Source organism: Carassius auratus, chromosome 50 (genome assembly GCF_003368295.1).
Source record: "Carassius auratus strain Wakin chromosome 50, ASM336829v1, whole genome shotgun sequence".
In the NCBI taxonomy this organism is placed as follows: domain Eukaryota; kingdom Metazoa; phylum Chordata; class Actinopteri; order Cypriniformes; family Cyprinidae; genus Carassius; species Carassius auratus.
Window position 1 is genome coordinate 74776 of NC_039292.1, and position 23951 is coordinate 98726.

The 23951-nt window shown below is 37.9% G+C and overlaps 1 protein-coding gene across 2 annotated transcripts; it reads left to right on the forward strand.

Moving 5' to 3' along the window:
* The first annotated feature begins 551 nt into the window (after nt 1-551).
* Nucleotides 552-21805, forward strand: LOC113066519 (unconventional myosin-Va-like). 2 transcript variants are annotated; one of them, XM_026238393.1, is made up of 40 exons: nt 552-1160; nt 1768-1878; nt 2485-2656; nt 3143-3287; nt 3403-3559; nt 3659-3802; nt 4323-4404; nt 4581-4688; nt 5168-5274; nt 5361-5626; nt 5714-5795; nt 5894-6034; nt 6126-6251; nt 6340-6423; nt 6717-6851; nt 7593-7690; nt 7768-7854; nt 8114-8222; nt 8477-8688; nt 8798-8954; nt 9164-9403; nt 9492-9686; nt 10182-10275; nt 10513-10658; nt 10759-10872; nt 10958-11095; nt 11166-11222; nt 11311-11535; nt 11682-11719; nt 11837-11917; nt 12244-12442; nt 12530-12623; nt 12829-12978; nt 13142-13296; nt 13445-13531; nt 13714-13864; nt 13949-14231; nt 21037-21211; nt 21290-21370; nt 21453-21805. In XM_026238393.1, the coding sequence occupies exons 1-40, from the start codon at nt 1134-1136 to the stop codon at nt 21603-21605; spliced, it is 5406 nt and encodes a 1801-aa protein (XP_026094178.1). In that variant the 5' UTR covers nt 552-1133; the 3' UTR covers nt 21606-21805. The 2 variants fall into 2 exon arrangements, with proteins under 2 accessions (XP_026094178.1, XP_026094180.1); XM_026238395.1 differs by having other exon boundaries at nt 12832-12978.
* Nucleotides 21806-23951: the final 2146 nt, after the last annotated feature.

A 23951-nucleotide genomic window follows, 5' to 3' on the forward strand; every position in this document is an offset into this window, starting at 1 on the left:
AGTATTCATTGTTTTTAGGATGTCTGGGTGGAGTGCAGTAACTCACTCTTTCCAGCTCATTCGTTGCTGTGGTGGATTTTAATAATTTTTTAAGATACTATAATATTATCAAAGCCAAGAGGATGAACAAACAGCTCCTGGCAGTAGAGATGACAGTTATACAAATGACCAATTCACATTTGACATACATAATGTATGAAGTTTTTTCCATGCCATTCATTTTTATAAGTTCATTTTCAGTTGACTGAAATATAGTTGAACCAAAAAAAAAAAAAACCGGTCCATTCAGCAGCGGCAGAGAATACGGGTATAAACAAATACATTTGTTGTTGGGAAACAAACAACTAAGCAGAGCGCAGTAACTCTAAATTTCCACAAAGCGGCACTGTTTCCACGTCTTTCATCAGCAGCCTTTTTCTTTTTTGCTTTCTGGCAACTATAATATCAGCAGCAGAGAGGCGATATATAAATAATTACTATATATTTAGTTCACCTTATGGTACCCCGGAAGATAAATATAAATAATATTTAACTTTATAATAAAGAATTATTAAATATTTTATCAGTTGAATTTTCAATGGCTTTCGAAATTTACTCCTGTCTTTATTCTGCAGAATTCAACACTTTATTTCTATAATTGTATTCCGTTGTCAAAGTTGTACCTGTAACTTTTCTCACCGGTGGTCAGGACCGACCAATCATATACCGCTGTTATTACTAGCTGATTGTTTTTACTTTTTAATCGATTTATAAGACATAGTTGTCCGAGTTTTAATTTGTATGCCAGATGTTTGTCTTAATACGTAATTGAGTAAAACGATTAAACTATTTTGTGTGCACATGTTTCCAGTGAGACAGAAATCACCCAGAGATTTAAATGCGGCTCAATGGAGGAGTCGGGGTTTTGAGCCACCAAGCGCCCCCTGGCGGAAGAATACATCGTGTTCAATGGAAAACAGCTATTAGTTATTTAACTGTGCGACTCAATGGATTTCACCGGCGGCTATCACACTCCCACACCACCAGCCAAGAGATTGCAGAAGTTTGGCGTTTCTCAATGTCTGTTTTCTAAGTCGCAACAGACGAAGAGAGTTGCGATGTTTCTGGAGTAGCGGGGTTTCAGACAGAGCCCAATGGCAGCGCTGGAGCTGTACTCGAAGGTATGAGAGTTTAAACCCCGCTACTTTCACACCTGAGCAGTAGATGCATGTGCAACATTGTACCATCCAGACACTACAATCCTACATCTGTTTGCTGTATTTAAACAAATTAACACTGAACACTTAAATTATTGTTCGATTCTTACATTTAATTATTTAATTTGATAAAACTGTCAGGTGATAAAATTGGAGGCAATAGAAAAAAAAGTTGCACCACTAATTTAAGGTAAATTACACCGTTTTATTAAACCTAGTTTTAACTCTGGATGCATTCATAAATCAATCAAATGCTTGATTAAAGTTGAAAGAAAAGCAAAAAATGTAATAATATTAATCTGATAAAAAATTAAAATAAAATACAAAATATATTAATCTAAGTTGCAGAATTAATATTTAAAATTAGACATTTTTAGAAATTAGACATGTATTTTTAATTTATTTATTTTTGCTTTAAATATGAACGCATTGATAAAACAATGACATGTTTGATTAAAAAAAAAAAAGCTATTTATTTTATAAATTAGATTAATATATACATTTTTTTCTGTTTGCAATTGCATTTAATAAATCTTGTTCTTCAAATTAACTTAATGTTGGCCACCTGCAGTTTGCTCGAGTCTGGATCCCAGACACCACAGAGGTGTGGAGATCAGCAGAGCTGAACAAAGACTACAGGCTTGGAGACACTGTCCTACATCTACAGCTGGAGGATGAGACGGTGAGATATCAAACAGTTGTCCACTTACACCCGGCTTTGTAACAGGTTAAAAGTTTACCCATCCAACATGGATATGGAAGGAAAACATGAGAAATTGGACCAGATCAGATGGTCTAAAGCTATCGAAGGCTGCTTGAGTCAGACTGGTGGAAGAAATAATGAGTGTGGAATTCCAATTCCAGCATATTACTGTTCCCACTACTTTTTTTTTAACTGGTGAAAACTGGTGTAGCATTAAACTGGAGTGAAGTCCCTAGGCCAAAGCAGAGTCTCTGTAGTTTAGCTTTTTTTTTTTTTGAGGTGTCTTCTGTCTGTAAGTGTGTCAGTGATAAAAAAAAAAAACCTTTTTGCATGTTAAATCCACAGCAAAACTAGTGTTTATAAGTCATGTGTGCACGAGATAAACTAACATGTTTTATGTTAAAGGAATAGTCTGGGTTTAATAAAAGGTTATCAACAGCATGTAGACAGTAGAGTTCACTACAGGAAAGGAAACAAATAAATGCACATTCTGTGGAAGTTTATAGGACAAGGCAGTAGATTCACTTTAAGAGCTTTTTTAATTCTTCATAGTAGCTTCTGCTGAACTTTAGTATCTTTTGGCAGGATTTTGAGTACAAGTTGGACCCGAAGAGTGTTGTTCTGCCTCCCCTTCGTAACCCGGACATCCTGGTGGGTGAGAACGACCTCACGGCTCTCAGTTACCTCCATGAACCGGCCGTCCTGCACAACCTCCGGGTCCGATTCACAGACTCCAAGCTCATCTACACCTACTGCGGTAATCAAAACCAACACCTCAGATGATCATGACATTGCTTATTAGAAATATTAAAATCATAGTTTTGACTTTCCAATTAATTTCGATGACAATATGAAAGCATTGTGTCTGTGGCTAGTCTGTTCATTGTCAATATATTGTCTTGTATTTCAAAATTTAAAGTGTTATTTTTAATTAATTCAATTTTACCATTTTATTTAACTAACAACTTTATTTTATTCATTTCTGAGCATTGAACTGTACACTTTGGAGCTCTCATGTGCTGCAGATATTACTAGAGAATATGAACCCAAAAATATGGGCTTGTCATCTGTACTTCAGCCCATTAGACTTTGAGTTATGGACAACTATTCTTAGATTAGGCTGTTTTACATACAGTATGCAAAGTAAAAAAAAAAATGTTAAATGCATTGTAATTCAGACTGTAATTGGACCCAGAACTCCAGAAGTTTAAAACAAATCTAATCAGTTTTAAAATAAAAACAGGGATCATCCTGGTTGCCATCAATCCATATGAAAGTCTTCCAATCTATGGATCAGACATCATCAATGCTTACAGTGGGCAGAACATGGGTGATATGGACCCTCATATCTTTGCCGTTTCGGAGGAGGCCTATAAACAGATGGCCAGGTATGAGCACATACCTTATTGCAATAGACTAGAGATTCAGAGTATAGAGTGTATCTAAGAATGAGTTCACAGTTTATGGCAATTACAATGCTATATCTCCCTTTCCTCCTGTAAGAGACGAGAAAAATCAGTCCATCATTGTGAGTGGAGAATCTGGTGCTGGGAAGACCGTTTCTGCTAAATACGCCATGCGTTACTTCGCCACGGTCAGCGGTTCCTCTGCTGAGGCCCGAGTGGAGGAGAAAGTGCTGGCGTCCAACCCCATCATGGAGGTAGCTAACTAACTTTAACCTGTGAAACTCCCTAAGTGCCAAACAAATGGAGATTTTTTCCAAGAATCTCCTCATACTTTGGTTTTCATATGCGTGTAGGCTATTGGAAACGCTAAGACCACGAGAAACGACAACAGCAGCCGCTTTGGGAAGTACATTGAGATTGGATTTGACCGGAAACACCACATCATTGGAGCCAACATGAGGACGTATCTTCTAGAAAAGTCTAGAGTGGTGTTTCAGGTTAATCTTCTGCTTATTCGTTTCTAGATCATACTTGTTTAGATCATTTGAAAGAGTCAACATTGATTTCAGTACCGTATTTTTCGGACTATAAGTGAGTATAAGTCGCATCAGTCCAAAAATATGTCATGACTAGGAAAAAAACCCCACATATAACACATATCGCACTGGACTATAAGTCGCATTTATTTAGAACCAAGCACCAAGAGAAAACATTACCGTCTCCAGCCGCGAGAGGGCGCTCTACGTCTTCAGTCTAGAGGAGCACTGAGCAGCATAGAGCGCCATCTCACGGCTGGAGATGGTAATGTTTTCTATTGGTTCATTTCTCTCGGTTCATGTCAAATTAATTTTGATAAATAAGTTGCACCTGACTTTAAGTCGCAGGACCAGCCAAACTATAAAAAAAAGTGCGACTTATAGTCCGGAAAATACGGTAATATAAAACATAATAGTATTAATATTAAATGTCAATTCTGGTGTATTTATGTGGCAATGTCACTTGACTTTCCTGTTTTAGGCGAGTGAGGAGAGAAACTATCACATCTTCTATCAGCTCTGTGCCTGTGCACATTTACCGGAATTTGAACCTCTAAAATTAGGTATGATGCCTACTCTGCATTGTGTTTACAGTTAGCAGTCAAGTAAACCGTTCACATCTATAATGAATTATGGATGTTATTGTAGGTTTTAAGTCAACCGACAGGTGATATTTTGTCATAAAGAAAATCTGTTGAGTGGACTCCTTTTCTTCAGTAACCAGTTTTTCTCTTTTAAGGTAGCACTGATGACTTTCCCTACACTAACCAAGGCAGAAGTCCCATCATCGAGGGAGTGAACGACCTGAAGGAGATGGAGGCCACAAGGAAAGCCTTTTCTCTGCTAGGTATGAATTGCTTACCTTTCCCTGTGTTCCCCCATATATTGTTTTGTACACTGGGATCCTATATATCTTTCTTATTATCAGAATGATAAAAGGTTAAAAAAATTTTGTGTGTGTTTTTTTTTATCTTATTATTTTAAAATAATAATTTGTTTTTTCTTTTCTTTCTACATTTTTTTTTATTTATTTAATTGTAGTGTTTTTTATTATTTTTTGTTGTTTAATTTTTTACATTTTTATTTTTAATTTTTTCAATTATTATTCTCATTATCTTTCTATGATTAGACTGGCCAGGTTTCTGAGTATCCAGTAGCTTATAGTTGATGTATAAACATGGACAAAGTGAAACTGTGTTTTTATAGAACATAAAGCTCTTTTATCTAAAAAGATAATTAGATTCTTCATGTTATAAATGAATGCTTCTTCACATACTCTTAGTTTAGTCATTCAGCCACAAACGTGCCGTTATCTGCTGATTCCAGGAATAACTGAGGTGCACCAAATGGGTTTATTCCAAATCCTATCAGCCATTCTTCATCTGGGGAATGTAGAAGTTAAAGAGAGAGGATCATCTAGTTGTGCCATCTCTGTAGGTTGCATTGAGAACGCAAGAATAATACACATTTTGCATTTTCGTACACTGAATTCACACGTTGTTGTTTTCATCGTGTCCAGGATGAAGGCGGTCACCTGGCAGTGTTTTGTGACCTCACTGAGGTGTCGTACGAGTCCATGGCTCACTGGTTGTGCCATAAAAAACTCAAGACTGCCACAGAAACCCTAAACAAGCCTGTTACCCGCCTGGAGGCCATAAACGGCCGTGACGCTCTTGCCAAGCACATTTATGCCAAGCTCTTCTCTTGGATCGTCAGTCAGGTCAACAAGGCCCTGAGCACCTCCTCCAAACCGGACTCATGCATCGGTGTCCTAGACATCTATGGGTGGGTGAGGTGCTATTATTTCATCTTCATGCTTCATTGATGTTTAAAATGCAGTTGTAGGAAAATTAGGTGAACCACTGTGCCCAGGTTTGAGACATTCGAGGTGAACAGCTTCGAGCAGTTCTGCATCAATTACGCCAACGAGAAGCTCCAGCAGCAGTTTAACATGGTCAGCTTTTTCAAACATTTGTCAGCTGTTCCAGCGTTCACGAAATGATCAGTCAAGTCCAAGCACATCACGACTTACAGAAAGCTTTTCCCCTCCAGCACGTGTTCAAACTGGAGCAGGAGGAATACATGAAGGAGCAGATTCCATGGACGCTCATCGATTTCTACGACAACCAGCCGTGCATCAACCTGATCGAGGCCAAGATGGGCTTGCTAGATCTTTTAGATGAAGAATGCACTGTACACATTGTTGAACCATATATACATAAATAAATATAAATAGCATATTTTTGTGATGAACTTCTCAGATTTATTGATTTGATGCTTCCAGATGCCAAAAGGCTCAGATGATTCATGGGCCCAAAAGCTGTACAATACACACCTAAAGAAAAGCTCTCACTTTGAGAAGCCACGCATGTCTAACAAAGCCTTCATCATTCTGCACTTTGCAGACAAGGTACATGAAGAGAAATATGCACTTATGTGGTCATACAGGAAGTTACTAAGAGTCAATGTCATTGTATCTCTTTCTATTTCCGTTTTAGGTTGAATACCAGTGTGATGGATTTCTGGAGAAAAATAAAGACACGGTCAATGAAGAACAAATTAATGTGCTGAAGGCTAGTAAGGTGTGTTCACCTCAGCATAGCTCACTAGCATTTCTCTGTTTCCTATAAGTGACTTTAAAATAGAGTTATGATACAACATGTCTTGAGATGAGGATCGCCACCTGTTCGGTTCATTAACATCTTTGGGGTTCCTAGAAAAGTGGTTCTCAATTGATGGGTTGCAACTCCAAAACAGGTTATGGAGAGCAGGAAAAAACTGTTTTAAATCAGTTGAGAGCCACTGAGTCTAGACTAGAGTGTAATAGTCACAAGTAGCATTCATATTTCTTTAACGAAGACTCTTGTTTTCTCAGTTTGCCTTGCTGGTTGAGCTCTTCCAGGATGAGGAAACACCTGCAGCTCCGAGCTCCACAGCACCATATGGTCTTGCAAAGGTTGGGCGGTCAACTCAGTCTTTTAGGGAGCACAAGAAATCGGTTGGACTGCAGGTTAGAGCTGACCAACAAAGCCGAGATCCATCTCTGTTTTTCATTGTCTTTTTAATTTGCTTCAATCTGAACTTGGGCTACAGAAAGCTTCTTTTTTTTTTAGAAAGGATGCATTAAATTAAATGACATTTTGCATTATTACAAAAGTTTGATTTCAGCTAAATGCTGTTCTGTTGAATATAAATAATTAGTGCTGTCAAAGGATAAATCATGATCAATCGCATCCAAAATAAAAGTTTTTATTTACATTTATATATGAATGTGTATGGTGTATATTTAGTATGTGTATATAAAGACACTCACATGCAAATATTTCAAAAATATATACTGTATTTATATATTTATAAGTGTGTGTTTTATAATATAAATAAATATTTAATATATAAACAAAAAATTCTTAAATGTATACATTTTTGTATTTATGTATACATACATAATATACACCATATACACGCATATATTATGTAAACTCAAACTTGTTCATGGTAGTTCATTGTCATAAAAGATGTTACTTACACGGTCTACCTTTGCATTTTCCCTCTAATTTTCATATACTATTCTGGTATAAATAATGGAAAACATGAATTTGATAAATGATTCCACAACCAAGGCTGCTGAAAAATGTGGGAAAAGTAGGCGGTTGCTATTGTGCTCAATTGAAAAGGATATTAATCACCATAAACCTCTTCCAAGAAAATCACAACGTCATTTGTCTCATGCTTGTGTTCCTCCTGTTTTAAGTTCCGGAACTCTCTGCACCTGCTCATGGACACGCTGAACGCCACCACCCCTCACTATGTGCGCTGCATCAAGCCAAATGACGTTAAAGCCCCCTTCATGTCAGTAAGCTGAGTTCAGAGATAATGCACCATTATGTAATCTCGGTCACTATAGTTTCTTCTCTTTCCGGCTCCAGGTTGGACCCCCATCGAGCTGTTCAGCAGCTCAGAGCGTGTGGAGTCCTTGAAACTATTCGTATCTCATCTGCAGGCTTCCCTTCCAGGTGATAATTCACAATGACATGTCTTACTAGTCTCCCTAATGCTTGGAATCTGATGCATTTGACGAGAACCAATCAGATGTGATAAACTCAAAAGCACAAATCAAAAGTTATAATAATCTAATATTTTGTTTATCAATTAAAACCCTTATTAAACATATTCCATTCGAGTTTAAAACTACTTTACAAAATGTAGTTCTGTTAACCCAGCTGATTTGGAATCTGTTTGTGTTTTAATAAATCTTTACCTCGCTCCGGTCAGGTGGACTTATCAAGAGTTCTTCAGTCGTTATCGTGTTCTAATGAGGCAGAAAGAATTCCTCTCAGACAGGAAGTTGACCTGCCAGAGTGTTCTAGAACGTCTTGTGCAGGTATCACACTTCTCTTTGTAAACATTAGCAGGACTTTTTGTTCTTTCTCTATACAAAATGCATATATCCTGCAAAAAAAAAAACTACCTTGGTTGGTTTAAAATGGTCTACGCTGGTTTAAGTCGATCTCCCAGCCAAAAAGTCCCCCAAAGCCCTCTAAACCAGCATGTTCACGCAAACACACACACAAACCAGCTTTGCTAGGTCTGAGATGTTTTTAAACTGTCTAATGTTACTTTGTTCCCCTTCTGCAGAATAAAGACAAATACCAGTTTGGAAAAACAAAGATCTTTTTCCGGGCTGGACAGGTGGCTTACCTGGAAAAGCTGAGGGCCGACAAACTCCGTGCAGCCTGCATCAACATCCAAAAAACCATCCGTTGCTGGCTCGCCCGGAAGAAATACCTTCGTTTTCGCCAGGCGACCATTACCTTGCAGAAGTACACGAGAGGACACCAGGCTCGATGGTGCTTCACACTCACGATTTACTTTGTGAAATGAGTCAAGTGTAAATGTAGTATTAGTGAATTACTGTTTGTAAATTAAACTAACGGTATATTATCTAACCTTGTTTAGCTTGTGCAAGACACTGAGAAGGACGCGGGCCGCAGTGATCTTTCAGAAGTACACACGCATGTGGGCAGCCCGACGACAGTTCCTGCGACAGAGAACAGCAGCGGTTCTCATTCAGAGGTTACTGCGCGGCTATACTGCCAGACTGGAGTACAAGCGGGTACGCAGACAAAGATCTAGGCTTGTAATCACACATTTAAAAACATGCTAGAAGAAATAAGAATGAGGATTTCAGGAATGAGTAACAGCTATCTCTTAGTACAGAAACAGATGCTAATTCTCATTCATTTCGATGTTACATTATGGGTTGCAAACGCTTTAATGTTGGATTGGAGATGAAAGCAACTGTTGTGATGTTTTCTTGCACAGTTGGTGTGTGAGCGCAAGGCTTTACTGATCCAGCGCTGGGTGCGTGGCTTCCTGGCCCGCTGGCGTTTTCGTCGCATCAAGCGTGCTGTGGTGTATCTGCAGTGTTGTGCGCGCAGGATGCTGGCCCGTCGAGAGCTCAAGAAACTCAAGATTGAAGCCCGATCAGTCGAGCACTACAAGAAGCTCAATGTCGGCATGGAGAACAAGATCATGCAGCTGCAGAGGAAACTGGATGAGCAGGTGTCCTTCATCTATTTTATCTAGATCTTTCTTGATATCTAATGAGGAATCTGTGTTTGATTTACAGTGTGTTTGTATGTGTCTTTAGCATAAAGAGAACCGAGAGCTTTCTGAACAAACACGGCAACTGGAGAGCCACAGTGCCACTGAGATGGAGAAGTTGCACATGCAGCTCAAAACTCTTCAAGAGGTGGAAGTGGAGTCCCGTCACCGTGGAGACCTGGTGACATCATTACAGGAGGAGCTGGAATTGGTCCGTCGGGAGCTGGAGAAGAGCAAAGAGGTAATATTCATTTATTTTCTTAAAAGGATTTATATACTTTTCTATGTATTTAGAATTTTATTTATCTTTATTTATCAAACATATCTATCTATCCTACATATAAAATGACAAAAATTAAAATTTTAAAATCGAAATTTTATTGAGCAAGGACACATTTGGAAACAAGTTGATCAAAAGTGACAGTAAAAGTATTTGTTTTCTTTTAAATAAATGCTATTCTTTTGAAGAATCCTGCAAAAACTGTATTGATTTCCACAACATAATTAAGCTGCACAAAATTCAGTATTGGCATCGTAGGATTTGCATTTTATATATTAAAATATTCAATTCTTTACATATATTAAAATAGAAAGCAGTTATTTAATTTTTTTATAATATTTCCAAGTGTTAATGTTTTTATTGTATTTTTGCTATAATAAATGTAGCTTTGGCGGACATAAGCGACTTCCTTCCAAAACATTAGAAAATCTCACCGAACTTAATTGCGATCTGCAGATGGTTGCTGAGCTGAATGAGAAGAACACACTGCTGAAGAGTGAGAAGGATGAGATGAACAGACTGATCCAGGAACAGGAGCAGCAGATAAAAGGTGGGTTCATCTGGTTTTGGCTTGGCTCAGGAAATCTCCGACCTTTTAACTAGTACTACTGTTGTAGTTGGTGAGTGCTTGGGCAAAAATGTCAAAAGGAAGTTACCCGTAAGCATTGCCATTCATCAGACTGGTAGTTACTTGACTGCTGAATCTGTTTATCTGCCAAGATTTTCTTATAATGATAAACAATGTACAAAACCAAACCAAGAAAGTCATCTTTATCGTCTTAAACAGAGAACTCCGAGGTGACCCATCAGGAGACTCCAGAGCACCTGCAAGCACAGCTGAATGAGGAGCGCTTCCGTTACCAGAACCTTCTGACTGAGCACCTGAAGCTGGAGGAGCGCTATGCTGATCTGAGATCAGAAAAAGAGGCGGCCGTAATAAGAAAAATATTTTTCATATCAATTTCATAATACAGTGGGATTTTTCGCAATTTTTACTATTGTTAACTTTTGTGTTACCAATCTTTCGAACAAGGAGCTTTCCAAACATGATCATAACAGAGCCGACTCTGGCTACAGCAGCAGCCAATCAGAGAGCATCCACAGCTCTGTGCTCACAGGGTCAGAGGTCAGCTCGCTGGAAAGAGAGGTACGTTTCCAAAAGCAGTTTGATTTCTGAATTTCTAGATTTTCTGTTATGATAGGGTATGATGGTTTGTGTTTGCTGCATCTAGGATGCAGGGCAGATGGCAGCTGATGTGTCTCTGCTGCTGAAACTTCAGAGGAGAGTTGCTGAGCTGGAGAAGGAGAAGATGGACCTGCAGAGTGAGATGGACAGCAAAGAAGAGCAGCTGGAACTGGAACAAACTAAAGTAAGAACCAAAACTGCTCGGTTGTTATCATGTTCTTAAAGTCATACATGTTCTTTCTCTGTGTTTCCAGGAACTGGAAGATTGTCAGAGAGTGTTAGGGGCAGAGAGAGACTATGAAGCTCTGAAGGTACCAAAAACACACTTTTACTCATTAAATAAAATTTTTGGTTTGTCTTTCATGCATTCAAAGAAGTGTGTGTGTTTTGTGCTCTCAGCGTCAGGAACTGGAGTCCGACAATAAGAAGCTCAAGAAAGATCTGCAGGAGCTCCGTCAGTCCCTCAGTAAGTGGTCAGGGTCAAAATTGGCGTCCCCTGGAGGTCAAACATATAAAGTGCTCCTCGAACAGCTCAACTCCACCACAGAAGAGCTTGAAATGAGAAAGGAGGAAGTTCTCATCCTGCAATCTCAACTGGTCAACCACGAGGGATTTAAACATAAGGTGGTGTGCAAACTTTTTGTGCAGCCATTTGACATTCCATATGTGAAAATCTTAAAAAGAATGTGATGAATTGAAGTAATGAAAATTAATAAAATATAATGCAGACACACAAATAATCAGTTCAATAATTTTTCTTTTCTTTTCAGGAAACAGGAACCGAAGGAGAATCAGGAGACTCAAGCAGGTATGTCAGCTTTTATACATGTCATACATTTGTATTTACAGTCCTCAGTCCCATGTTCAAGCTGTAACATGCATGTTTCTTTATAATGGAAGTCACTCATGACTCTTTCTCTCACAGATCTCCCACGCTGGGTCTTCATGAGCTCAATGAGGATGGAGAACTCTGGATAGCTTATGAGAGCCTGAAGGAAACTAACAGGTGAAATAAAATAAACTAATATGCTAAGACACTCTTTCTACACTAACTTTCACATGCCATTCAAAACACCAACTTTTTTAATTGGACGTGTCTTTTTATGTTGGTAAACAAAGGGGCCAATTGGACCCATTAAGTAAAATCGCATGCTAGCTGCTGAGGCAAAGTTTTTCCTATTACTTTACAATCTAAAACTAAAGAAATCTACGTGGACTAATAAAAAAAAAATAGTAAAAACTGTCAAATAATGTTTTTTTTCAAAATTTTAAGAAAAACTAATAGTATACCAAGAATACAAAAATAATTAACATTTGAATGTCTCTTTGCAGGATTCTAGTGTCACAGATGCAAACTCAGGGACAGACCCACGGGGAGGTGGTGGAGGGTTTGAGGGCGGAGCTTCAGCAGTTAAGGGCGGAGCTAGATCAGAAGCAGCAGATGCTGTCGAACAGCTTGGAGCTTCCACACGACGCTCGAATACAAGCAAGCCTGCAGCACGAGATCAGTCGCCTCACACAACAAAATATGGTGCACATACATCATCAGATATCCAGTACATGGTAATATATGACAGTAGATATTATTCTGCATTACAGTGATTTCTGTAAATTATAGGATCTCCTGGAGCAGATGGGGAAACAGGACAAAATGATCCGCAAACTAAAGAAACACCTGAAAACTTACATGGAAAAGTTTGGGGAGGCTGAGGGTAATGATTTCTCATTTTGAATAATTTAATACAAAATATTAATACTATCAGTCAAGTTTGGACACTGAATTCATGTTCGTTGTCTAAAAAACTGTAAAAACGTTTTATGATTTAAATGCTTTCAATTATTTTTATAGTTGAATTGTCACATGTATTATGAGTGGCATCCCGTGATGATAAAATATGAATATGTTGGCGGTGGCAGCAGGTGTTGATATCGAGCAGTCCTCTCCAGAGAACATGGTTGGCGAGAGCGGACACACGGTCAGTATCGTCCGCAAAGAGAGGGATTTCCAGGGCATGCTGGAGTACAGGAGAGAAGACGAGAGCAAACTGTTCAAGATACTCATCACAGGTGATCTGAACATCATAAACATGTAGAATATCAGTAGAGAAACTAAACACTAATGAGTGTAGATGCTTTCTTTGGAACAAAGTGAAACAAATGGACATAAGTTTTTGCCTAAAGCAATATATTCCATTGAAAAGAGTGAATTTTGAGCGCATTTTTTCCACAGAGCTCAAACCCCGAGGTGTGGCGTTGAATTTGGTGACCGGTCTGCCTGCTTACATTCTCTTCATGTGTCTGCGACACGCCGACTACGCCAACGATGACCAGCGGGTCTCCACCCTGCTGAACTCCTCCATCAACACCATCAAGATTGTACTGAAGGTGAAAGACTCTGTCTCTGTCACAAAATGTTGGAATACAAATCCATTGAGATGAAACTCAACCACTTTTAAATGCAAAATTTTGTCCAGATTATTTTGATTTAAACATCTGACGAAACATGCTCTGGATTTTTTTGTAATCTGTACAGAAACGAGGAGATTTTGAAACCATTTCCTTCTGGTTGGCAAACACTTGTCGCTTCTTACACTGCCTGAGGCAGTACAGTGGAGAGGAGGTAGGTTGTTTGCTGCGTTTCAAAACCCTAGCGTTCTGTCTACATAGACTGCATTGTAGGCATCATTACACTCCAAAAAGTCAGCAACCAAATGGCTGTAGCGTTTATTAAATGTATATATATATTTTTTTTTTCTATATGAATGCTGACCTAATATTTTATTTCATCCTGACCTCTTGTAGGCATACGCAAAGCACAACACTCCTCGGCAGAATGAACACTGTCTGACTAACTTTGACCTGTCGGAGTACCGGCAGGTTCTGAGTGATCTGGCCATTCAGATCTACCAGCAGCTCATCAGGGTTATAGAAAACATTTTACACCCCAAGATTGGTAACTCTGAATACTCTGATCATAAAGATTTCAATATTTATTTTATGCTGTCTGCTTGATCATTCCCTCTTTTCCTCATGGCAGCTCCAGCCATGTTGGAGCAGGAGACCATTCAGGGTGTGATGGGTGTGAAGCCCACAGGAATGAGGAAGCGCACACCTAGTTTCAATGAAGAGGGCTCTCACTCGCTGGAGTCCATTCTGAAGCAGCTGGATGTGTTTTATTACACGCTGCTTCAGCACGGCAATGACACCGAGGTGGTCCGACAGGTCATCAAACAGCAGTTCTATGTCATCTGCTCCGTCACACTCAACAACTTGCTGCTCCGCAAGGACATGTGCTCCTGGAGTAAAGGCCTGCAGATCAGGTACTGACCACTACTGCACAGATACTGTTTAAACTGAACTGAGCTGGATGATGACATCACTGAATTCAATGATGAACTGCCTTTAACTGAAAATGTAATGTTTACTATTGTAATTTTGCATTATTGACACATTTTCCCTATTTAATACTGTAAAGTGCTTTGACAACCTGTATTGTTAAAAGCACTATATACAAGTATGTCTCAATAAATTAAAATGGCAAGGAAAAGTTCCTTTATTTCAGTAATTCAACTAAAATTGTGAAACTCGTGTATTAAATTCAGTGCACACAGACTGAAGTAGTTTAAGTATTTGGTTCTTTTAATTGTGATGATTTTGGTTCACATTTAACAAAGACCCACCAATTCACAACTCAACAAATTAGAATATGGTGAAATGCCAATCAGCTTATTAACTGAAAACACATGCAAAGGTTTCCTGAGCTGTCAAAATGGTCTCTGTTTGATTCACTGGGCTGTCATGCTGATCATGGTAATCTGACAGTTGTCCGGAAGACAATCATTCACAGGGAGGGCAAGCCACAAACATTCATTGCCAATAAGCTGGCTGGTTACAGAGTGCTGTATCCAAGCATGTTAAAAGAAAGTTGAGTGGGAAAAAAAACATGCATAACCTATAGAGAGAACCACAGCCTTATGAGGATTGTCAAGCAAACTGGATTCAATAATTTGAGTGGACATCACAAGGAATGGGCTGATGATGGGGTCAAGGTGTCAAGAGCCACCACACACAGATGTGTTAAGGAAATTTGGATACAGTTGTCACATTCCTCTTGTTAAGCCACTCCTGAACCACAGACAACATCAGAGCTGTCTTACCTTGGCTAAGGAGCAGAAGAACTGTACTGTTGCCCAGTTGTCCAAAGTCCTCTTTACAGATGAGAGCAAGTTTTGTATTTCATTTGGAAACCAAGGTCCTAGAGTCTGGAGGAAGGGTGGAGAAGCTCATAGCCCAAGTTGTTTGAAGTCCAGTGTTTCCACAGTCTGTGATGATTTGGGGTGCAATGTCATCTGCTTTTTGAAAACCAAAGTCACTGCTAACCATTTACCAAGAAATTTTGGAGCACTTCATGCTTCCTTCTTCTGAGCAGCTTTTTGAAGATGCTGATTTCATTTTCCAGCAGGATTTGGCATCTACCCACACTGCCAAAAGTTGGTTAAATTACCATGGCATTGGTATGCTTGCTGGCCAGCAAACTCACCAGACCTGAACCCCAGAGAATCTATGGGTTATTGTCAAGAGGAAGATGAGAAACGAGAGACCAAACAATGCAGATGAGATGAACGCCACTGTGAAAAGAAACCTGGGCTTCCAGACCACCTCAGCAGTGCCACAAACTTATCACCTTCATGCCACGCTGAACTGAGGCAGTAATTAAAGCAAAAGGAGCCCCTACCAAGTTTTGAGTACATGCACAATAAATGAACATACTTTCCAGAAGGCCAACAATTCACTATAATATTTTTTTTATTATTGGTGATGTTATGAAGTATTCTAATTGCTTGAGATGTGAATTGGTGGGTTTTTGTTAAATGTAAGCCAAAATCATCACAATTAAAAGAACCAAAGACTACTGTGTGCATTGAATTTATTTAAATACACGAGATTCACAATTTGACAATTTAACTTTTCCACGACATTCTAATTTGAGATGCACCTCTAAATAAAGGTGACTTGGCACTAGAGGCCAAAAGACCTATGGATAGACAGGGTTGAAAAAAGTTTCTTTACCTCCAACCTTCTACGCATACCTTGGCAATATAATCGCCATTGGCTAGTAAACTTTTCAGTTTACTCGCCAGACTGATATACTATTTTACACACACACACTTCTTAATCAGTCAGTCAAGCATTATATTATGGTATTAAGAACCATTTAACCACTGGTTATATTTTTTTTCTGGCTATATATATATATATATATATATATATATATATATATATATATATATATATATATATATATATATATATATATATATTATATTATATTATATTATATTATATTTTTATATATTTATATATTTTTTTTATTAGGGGTGGGCATAGATTAATTTTTTTTTAATCTAGATTAATCTCACTGTGATCTTGAAATTAATCTAGATTAATCTAGAATTAAAATGGCCCATTCAAATTCTGACGAAGGCATACAGAATATGTGAATTACCCAAATAAAATTGACAAACAGTAAGTCTTTGAGAAGGGGTTTATCAAGCTAGGTGGTGCATTAGAAAAGGGGCTCATCTCCTGTTTACAAAATGTATCGCAAAGCGCTTGAAAGAACTGTAAACTAATTCCACATTGCACAAGGTGCAAACAACCTTACGCCTGTTTCACACCAATGTTTAAGTTTTTTTTCAAGTTTGTAGGTGTCAAGGTACAGAAACCAAATAATTAAATGTAAAATAGCACTGCTTCGTAGTCTTCAATGTAAAAATGAAATATACAATCAAACTTACATTTATTCAGACACCTTCAACATTTCTGTTTTGCTATATATATCAAAAATTATATCTGGTGTCTGTAGTTTTAACAGTCAAACCAAAAACTATTTAAAGGAATTCAGTCAAGAGCAGTGAGTGATTTTCTTTCATTTTCTTGGATTAACATGACAGCAGCCAGTAGCTAAATTAGGCACGGTCACTTTAAGAGAAGATCCAATATAAAACACATCCCATTTTTTTCCTCAAGCGTAATTCCCAAGGTGGATATTTTGACATATTATGTATGTATTTGTCGGCACAAGAGCAAAAATAAGCAAATTCGATGTTCAAGTGTTTTGAGACACCTTTCTCTGCGTGAGCTCTGAACAACAGAACACCCCGAGTACTGAATTAGGCTCTTTCACATTGTTTTGTTTTTTCAAACTGGGATTTGTATTTGTTCTTTCAGGTGCAAGAGGGACTTTGAACCGAGCTCTCTTCTGCGAAGTTCTCCTCAGTGTCGCTGTCCGTGATACGCGCCTCTCTCTCTCTCTCTCGTGCGCACCGCGTCTTGTGTTTGGATCCTTTAATGTTTAAATCGACAAGCGGTAAGGCTTAAAAACTTGTTAAAAAGATAAGCTTTCATGACGATGCGCAGCAGTGGCCCGTCAACTGTCCTGAGCATCTTTTTAGGCTGGCCTCAGCCAGTCGGTTATATAAATTATCAAGGTGAAAGTCATCATAGCTTGCTTAGTATAGACCCAGCTCCCAACCCAACTTTGAGAATAGATTAACGGCGATATTTTTTTTATAGCACATTAACGCCGATAACGGCCCACCACTAATATATATATATATATATATACACACACACACACACACACACACACACACATGCATATATTTATATATATACAGGGTACAGGGCTTTCGGTACGGTGCACGTGTGTACCGAATGACCGAATGCAATATTTTGTGTGCGGAACATAGGTACATTTTCGTGCAGCTGATTATAAGGCTGGTGACACACTGGTTGCATGGCGTGAGCGTGGCGTATCTGCTGCGTGTCAGTTGCGTGAAGGCTGCTTCATGTTTTCTGTGTCTTTACACACCAGAATCGTGCCACCAGAATCTGGCGCGCTGCTACTGTAGGTGACATAGGAGGCAATACTATATTCACACAATACTATAACATAGAAATAATTTAACGGGGTCTCTTTGCAGGTCGCAGCAGCACGAATTATGTGCCCAGCTACATCTGATTCAAATATTATGCTAATTAACACTGAGCGGTGGTTTCAGACATTACAGTGCCGCACTCGCACTGACTCTTATTCTGTCTGAAAGAATGAAAAGACCGAGCTGAAGGTCTGATTCGACCAATCAGATGAAAGCAGCATTTCAGCTCCGGCCACAAGTGCGAATGAAATATTGAAGCCATAAACTGAAATGATCAAAACGTACATGGACCAACTGTCTTGTCCATGTTCTCTCACTTGAATCCTCTTCTTGAGTCTCTTGACCTTCTGCAAGCCCCGCCTTTTTCACGCAGTGATTGACATGGCGGGAGGGGGCGGACAGGTGATCGGCTCGGAATGCATTTTCAATGTGCACATTTAATTTTGCTACATTCATTTCGGGACATTGAATGAAAATGCAATCATAAGTGTCTTGACTGTGAGTGTTAATGCAATTAAGAAAAATAGCAATTGAATGATAATTTTGCCACAGTGTTTGCTTGAACATGTTATACATATCTAATCATTTCTGTAATACATTTTCATTTAAATTTTGCAACTTATAAAGCATTTAAATTAGTATTCATTTTGCATATTAAAACTAGTGTGTGAAATGGCAAATTAAAAATATGTAATTTTTCATTTTTATTTTGCACCAAATGTTGCACAAATGTATTGGAAAACGTAAATACAGAAATGCATTGCCATTTTGCATATTACATTCCAAATTGAATATTGCTACCCATATGCTTCCATATTTCTGCTCTCACATACACATACATTCTCCTTTCACATACATCTATATACACACATACATATAGAATGTATGTAAGAGAGAGAGTATGTATGTATGTGCGAGAGAGAATATAGTGGAAACAGAAGGCTTTTAGTTGAAACGGAAGTCAGGTTAGGCGCGATCAGGGGGGCAGGGTTTCATAATTTTTTGAAGCACACCTGGGCGCTGCCATTGGCTAATGGACCCCCACCTGCTGTTAGCATTCCATTGACTCCCATTCATTTTGGCGTCACTTTGACAGAGAATAACTTTACAACTGAGGCATTTAAAGACTCCATTTGTCAAATAAATATTTCTAAAGAAACACAAAAATGTATAAAAGGCTCCATTACCTTGTATCTTACGTAATGGTCCCGTAGAAGCAGTTTTTGTAAAAAATAGGCTAACGATTGCGTAATAACCAGTGACTCTCTGTCGCACAGTAGATAAATTACCATATGGACAGGAGGAGAAGCTCGCAGACAATCTTTTACTGTCTATGAGGCTATCGGGGGGACTTGGAGGCATAAAGTCAAGGGAGATAATTAATCAGAATACTTACCAAAATGTGCTCCTTTTCATGCTCTCCTTCTCTGGAATATTCGGTGGGTGATTCAGATTTCTCTTGGCACAGCGGTTAGAAGACTTACAGGTTGCTCACGTGACATTTACGTCATCAAGCTCAGTTTGAGTCTGTGCAGTATGCCTGACCCCCAGGAAGTGCTTGCTTCTTATCGACTTCATTTTTCTCTGTTGAATCCAATGGGGTCGCTGTGTCCATTCCTTTAACTGTCTATGGGCGCGATCAGGCTCACCGGGCAGGTCTTGATCAGCATGGCTGAGGCAGATGAGGTAGCTGCAGAAGTATTTCTGCAAGCTATCTGGGTTTTAAAAAAAAAATTAAATAAATATTGTAATCGTGAAAAGGTTACATGGCCTTGTCCTTTGAGCGAGTTGTGATTGATGATGCGAGCTCAGCCTCAGTCGTGTTGCCAGATAGACGTATTGTAAGCGTTCAAGTTTTTTTTTTTTTTTTTTTTAATTTAGGAAGTGAATTAAGTGGGATGTTGCAAGTTAGGGACAGCGATATCTTTATATTATTTAAATAACTCAAGACTAATTGCGGTTTATTTATTTTTAGAATTTTATTAACTTATTTTTTTTTTTCAAATGCAGCTCTGCGTGCAGCAATAACTCAGTGCTAGACTAGTATTCTATAACCGTCACCTGCTGTCAAAGATTGAATTAGCATTTTCATCAGAATCAGAAAAAGCTTTATTGCCAAGTGTTTACGCACAGAAGAAATTTCGAATGGAGCTTCCAGTACAGAAAGTACAAACATAGTGCAGACACACATAGAATTAAGGAAATAAAACGAATAATAATAAATAGTAATAATAAAATATTAATTCAGCCCGTCTGTTGTTTTTGTTTTGTGCACTTGCTTCATGTTGCATATATTTTTTGTTTGTTTGCTCAAGGTTAGTTTGGCCAGTAACAGAGCAAAATAAACATTTAATACATGTATTGTAAAAAAAAAAAAAGAAAAGAAAAAAGAATAAGAACTAAATAAACTGGCAACGAGAATGGGAATCGGTTCATTTGATTTTAAAATAAATAAAATCCTGATCAGTGCATCCTTAACTGGAATAGTTAGGCCTACCTGAAAAAGCATGGTTTATTTCACTATTGTACCTATTTATGCAAAATGGTTATTATTTATTACAATACAATGTTACAGTCAACAATGAAAACAATAAGTCTTATTGATTGATTGATTGTGACAAGTCCTGTGAAAATTTTGCCAGGGTAAGTAAAAAAAATTCAACCACTGGCCGAACCGGACGAGTAGAAAAGTTCTTTAGTGTTAAGCCCTGTAAATACGATCAAAATCAGTGTCTTAACACTTGTACCTACACAGATCTGTAAAACACGTAGGTTAGATAATGATATGTTCAAGTTAAAAACTTTAAAATATGTACTTGAAAAGAAAAAAGGATGACTGAATAGCATAACTGTAAAATTGTGAGGAAGAGCTGATCAGGTCTTGCACATGCATTTCCTGGTCTGAGAGTGACTTCCTGCTTAAACAGGAAGTAATGGATACCAAAAAAGGTAGATATCTATGTATGTGTAAGGATAATGTATGTGTGTGAGAGAGAGTAGAAATGTATGTATGTGAAAGGAGAATGTAAGTGTGTGAAAGCAAGAATATATGTATGTGAAGGCGAATGTATGTGTGTGAGAGAGAGTGGAAATGTATATATAAATATATATAGAGAGAGAAGGAGAGTATGTGCATGTATTTATATTTTAACTATTTATTATTGTTTTTTCCCCTTTATATAAGGTATAATGTATGTCAGCTGGAGGAGTGGCTGCTGGATAAAGATCTTCAGGGCAGTGGAGCACGTGAGTCTCTGGAGCCTCTGATTCAGGCAGCTCAGCTTCTGCAGATCAAAAAGAAGAGCCAGGACGACGCAGAGGCCATCTGTACCATGTGTACGGCTCTTACCACTGAACAGGTGTGTGTGTGTGCAATCTGAATGGAGACTCTGATAAAACCTTGTTCAGTTCTGATGTTCTGTGTCTGTTTGTGACAGATTGTGAAAATCCTCCGCTTGTACACACCAGTGAATGAGTTTGAGGAGAGAGTGTCTATATCATTCATAAAGTCTGTACAGGTGAGTCATTTCTCAATGTTTTTAAATTTGAAGTCTGATATTGTTCGATATACATAGTAAAACACTCCTCCATCCTCTCAAGACTTTATTAAAGGACCGTAAGGAGTCTTCTCAGTTACTGATGGATGCAAAGATCATTTTCCCAGTCACTTTCCCTTTCAACCCTTCACCTGTGGCCCTCGAGACCATCCAGATCCCCAGCAGCCTCAACCTGAACTTCCTGACACGAGTTTAAAGACACACCAGTGAAGTCATCATGGAAACTATGGAACAGAATAAAGCCTTGTAATATATTTGGTCACATGTGGGATGTTTGGGTCTGCTGCCTTTATAATAGTTTGCGCCAATAAAATATTGCTGTAAAGCATGTTTATAGGGTTTTTTGTAAGGTTGAAAACGGACAGGAGTACTTTTCTTGATCTTTATAAAAATCTTAAATATCCAAAATATTTTTGTATGCAGTTATCAATGTAAAAACCTTATTGCAATTTGAAATATGAAATCAAATGCTATTAAAAAAATTGACTGAAACATGTTTTTTTCTTAATATTTCTTTAAGGCATTAAAAAATTATAATACAGTATATTTGTGTGTGTGTGTGTGTGTGTGTGTGTATATGTATCATTATGAAATAAATGTTTTTCTCTAATACACATTGGCCACAATTAACAGCACAATTTAATTCAATACTTTTTGAAACCTTAATTTGACAGTTTAACAGGTCTACATTTTCTCCTATAATGCTTGATGAGGTTAGAGAACACCTGACAAGAGATCAGAGACAATTCCTTCCTCCAGAATCTCTCCAGACCCTTTAGATTCCCAGTTCCATGTTGGTGCTTCTTCTATTCAGTTCACTCCTATAGGGTTCAGGTCAAGGACTTGAATCGCCGTAGCAGAAGCTTGGTTTTGTGCTCAGAGATTTGTGCTCACATTTCTGTGTTGTTTTTGAGGTTTGTGTTTGAATTATTGTATGGTTGGAAGATCCAAACAAGGCCCATTGTAAGATTTCTAACAGCGTCAATCACTTTGTTTTTTTACACTGATTTTTTTATCTGTTGGTATTTGATAGAAACCATGATGCCATTTATCTAAACAAGATGTCCAGTACCTCCAGCAGAAATATAGGCCCACAACATAAAAAATACAGCAGTATATTTCATTGTACACATGGGGTACTTTTTATCCCTGTGTTCACCAAACCCATCTTGAGTGTTTGCTGCTGAACAGTTCATTTTTTAGTTTCATCTCACCATAGAAGCCAGTCCCATTTGAAGTTCCAGTCATGTCTGATAACTGAATATGCTTTAGTTTATTTTTGGATGAGCTAGGAGAACTTTTCTTGAAACCCTCCCAAACAACGTATGGTGATGTAGGTTCTGTTTGACCATTGTTTTAGGTTTTCTGAACCCGAGACTCAACTATTTTCTGCAATTCTACAGCTGTGACCCTTGGAGAGTCTTTGGCCACACAAACTTTCCTTCTCACCGTGCTTTAGGATGATATAGACACACTTCCTCTTCCAGGCAGTTTTGTAAAATTTTCTATTGATTGGAAAATCGTAATTATTTTTTTCTTTATATATATATATATATTTTTTTTTTTTTTTTACTGATGTGCAGCTGGGGTCTGCGCTCGCTCGCAGATGCAGAGAGAAGCTCGCGCTGAGAAAGCAGGCGGCAAGGAAGTCGACCGGAAGTTGAAGTCGGCCGCGAGCTGCCATTTTGTAGCAGAACTTCTTTTTTTTTTTTTTTTATTAAATTTTTCAACATTTACAATATGTCAAATAAACTTGAACTTAAATTTACATCAAGAACTCGTTTGAGGAAAAAAATAAATAAACATGTGCTTGCATTTAAAACAGTACAAACTCACATCATATCAAGTAAGAAAAAATAAAAATACAAATAAAAATAAAAAATTAAATAAAAAATTATTACAGGGGCTGACAAAACAACATAAATGCTTCAAGCGTGTTTATTAACATAGGACTGTAAAATCAAAGAGCAAGAGACTGACATTGTTTCATATAACTCGTTTATGGACTGGTTTCCTTCCGATAACACCTTTAGAGATGCTATATAATTTTTAATTTCGTTCTTAAAACAGTTTATGTTGGGCTTGCTGTTATTCCACTTATTTTTGTGTATATGATACTTTCCCATAATGAAAATAATGTTCACCATTTTAGATAACTTTTTTGACATACCATCCATATATATCATCATTTGAAATATGTTAAACAAAGAGTTATTGATCCCAATATTTAACCATTGATAAACATCCTTCCAAAACCCCATTGTGACTGAACAAGAGAAAAAAAGGTGTTCAATTGTTTCATGTTCTGTCATACAAAAAACACACAGATTAACTTCAAAATTGAACCTTTTCCTTAGGATTTCAGCAGCAGGATAAATATTATTTATTAATTTGAACTGAATTTCTTTTACCTCGGGTAAAATTGGCCATTTAAGATAGCTACAACTAGTCTTTGTTAATGTAACTTGATTATCTGTTATCTTTATTTTCGTTGGCTTTTTGATATCATAGAATAGTTTTTCTTTAAACACACTTCCAAGTA

Bases quoted from the DNA above. Each gene is read 5' to 3' on its own strand.
- LOC113066519 (XM_026238393.1), top strand. From the start codon at position 1,134: ATGGCAGCGCTGGAGCTGTACTCGAAG. The intron at 6,035-6,125 runs GTACACATTGTT...TGATGCTTCCAG, and splicing joins TTTTAGATGAAGAATGCACT to ATGCCAAAAGGCTCAGATGA. The intron at 10,276-10,512 runs GTGGGTTCATCT...CGTCTTAAACAG, and splicing joins ACAGGAGCAGCAGATAAAAG to AGAACTCCGAGGTGACCCAT.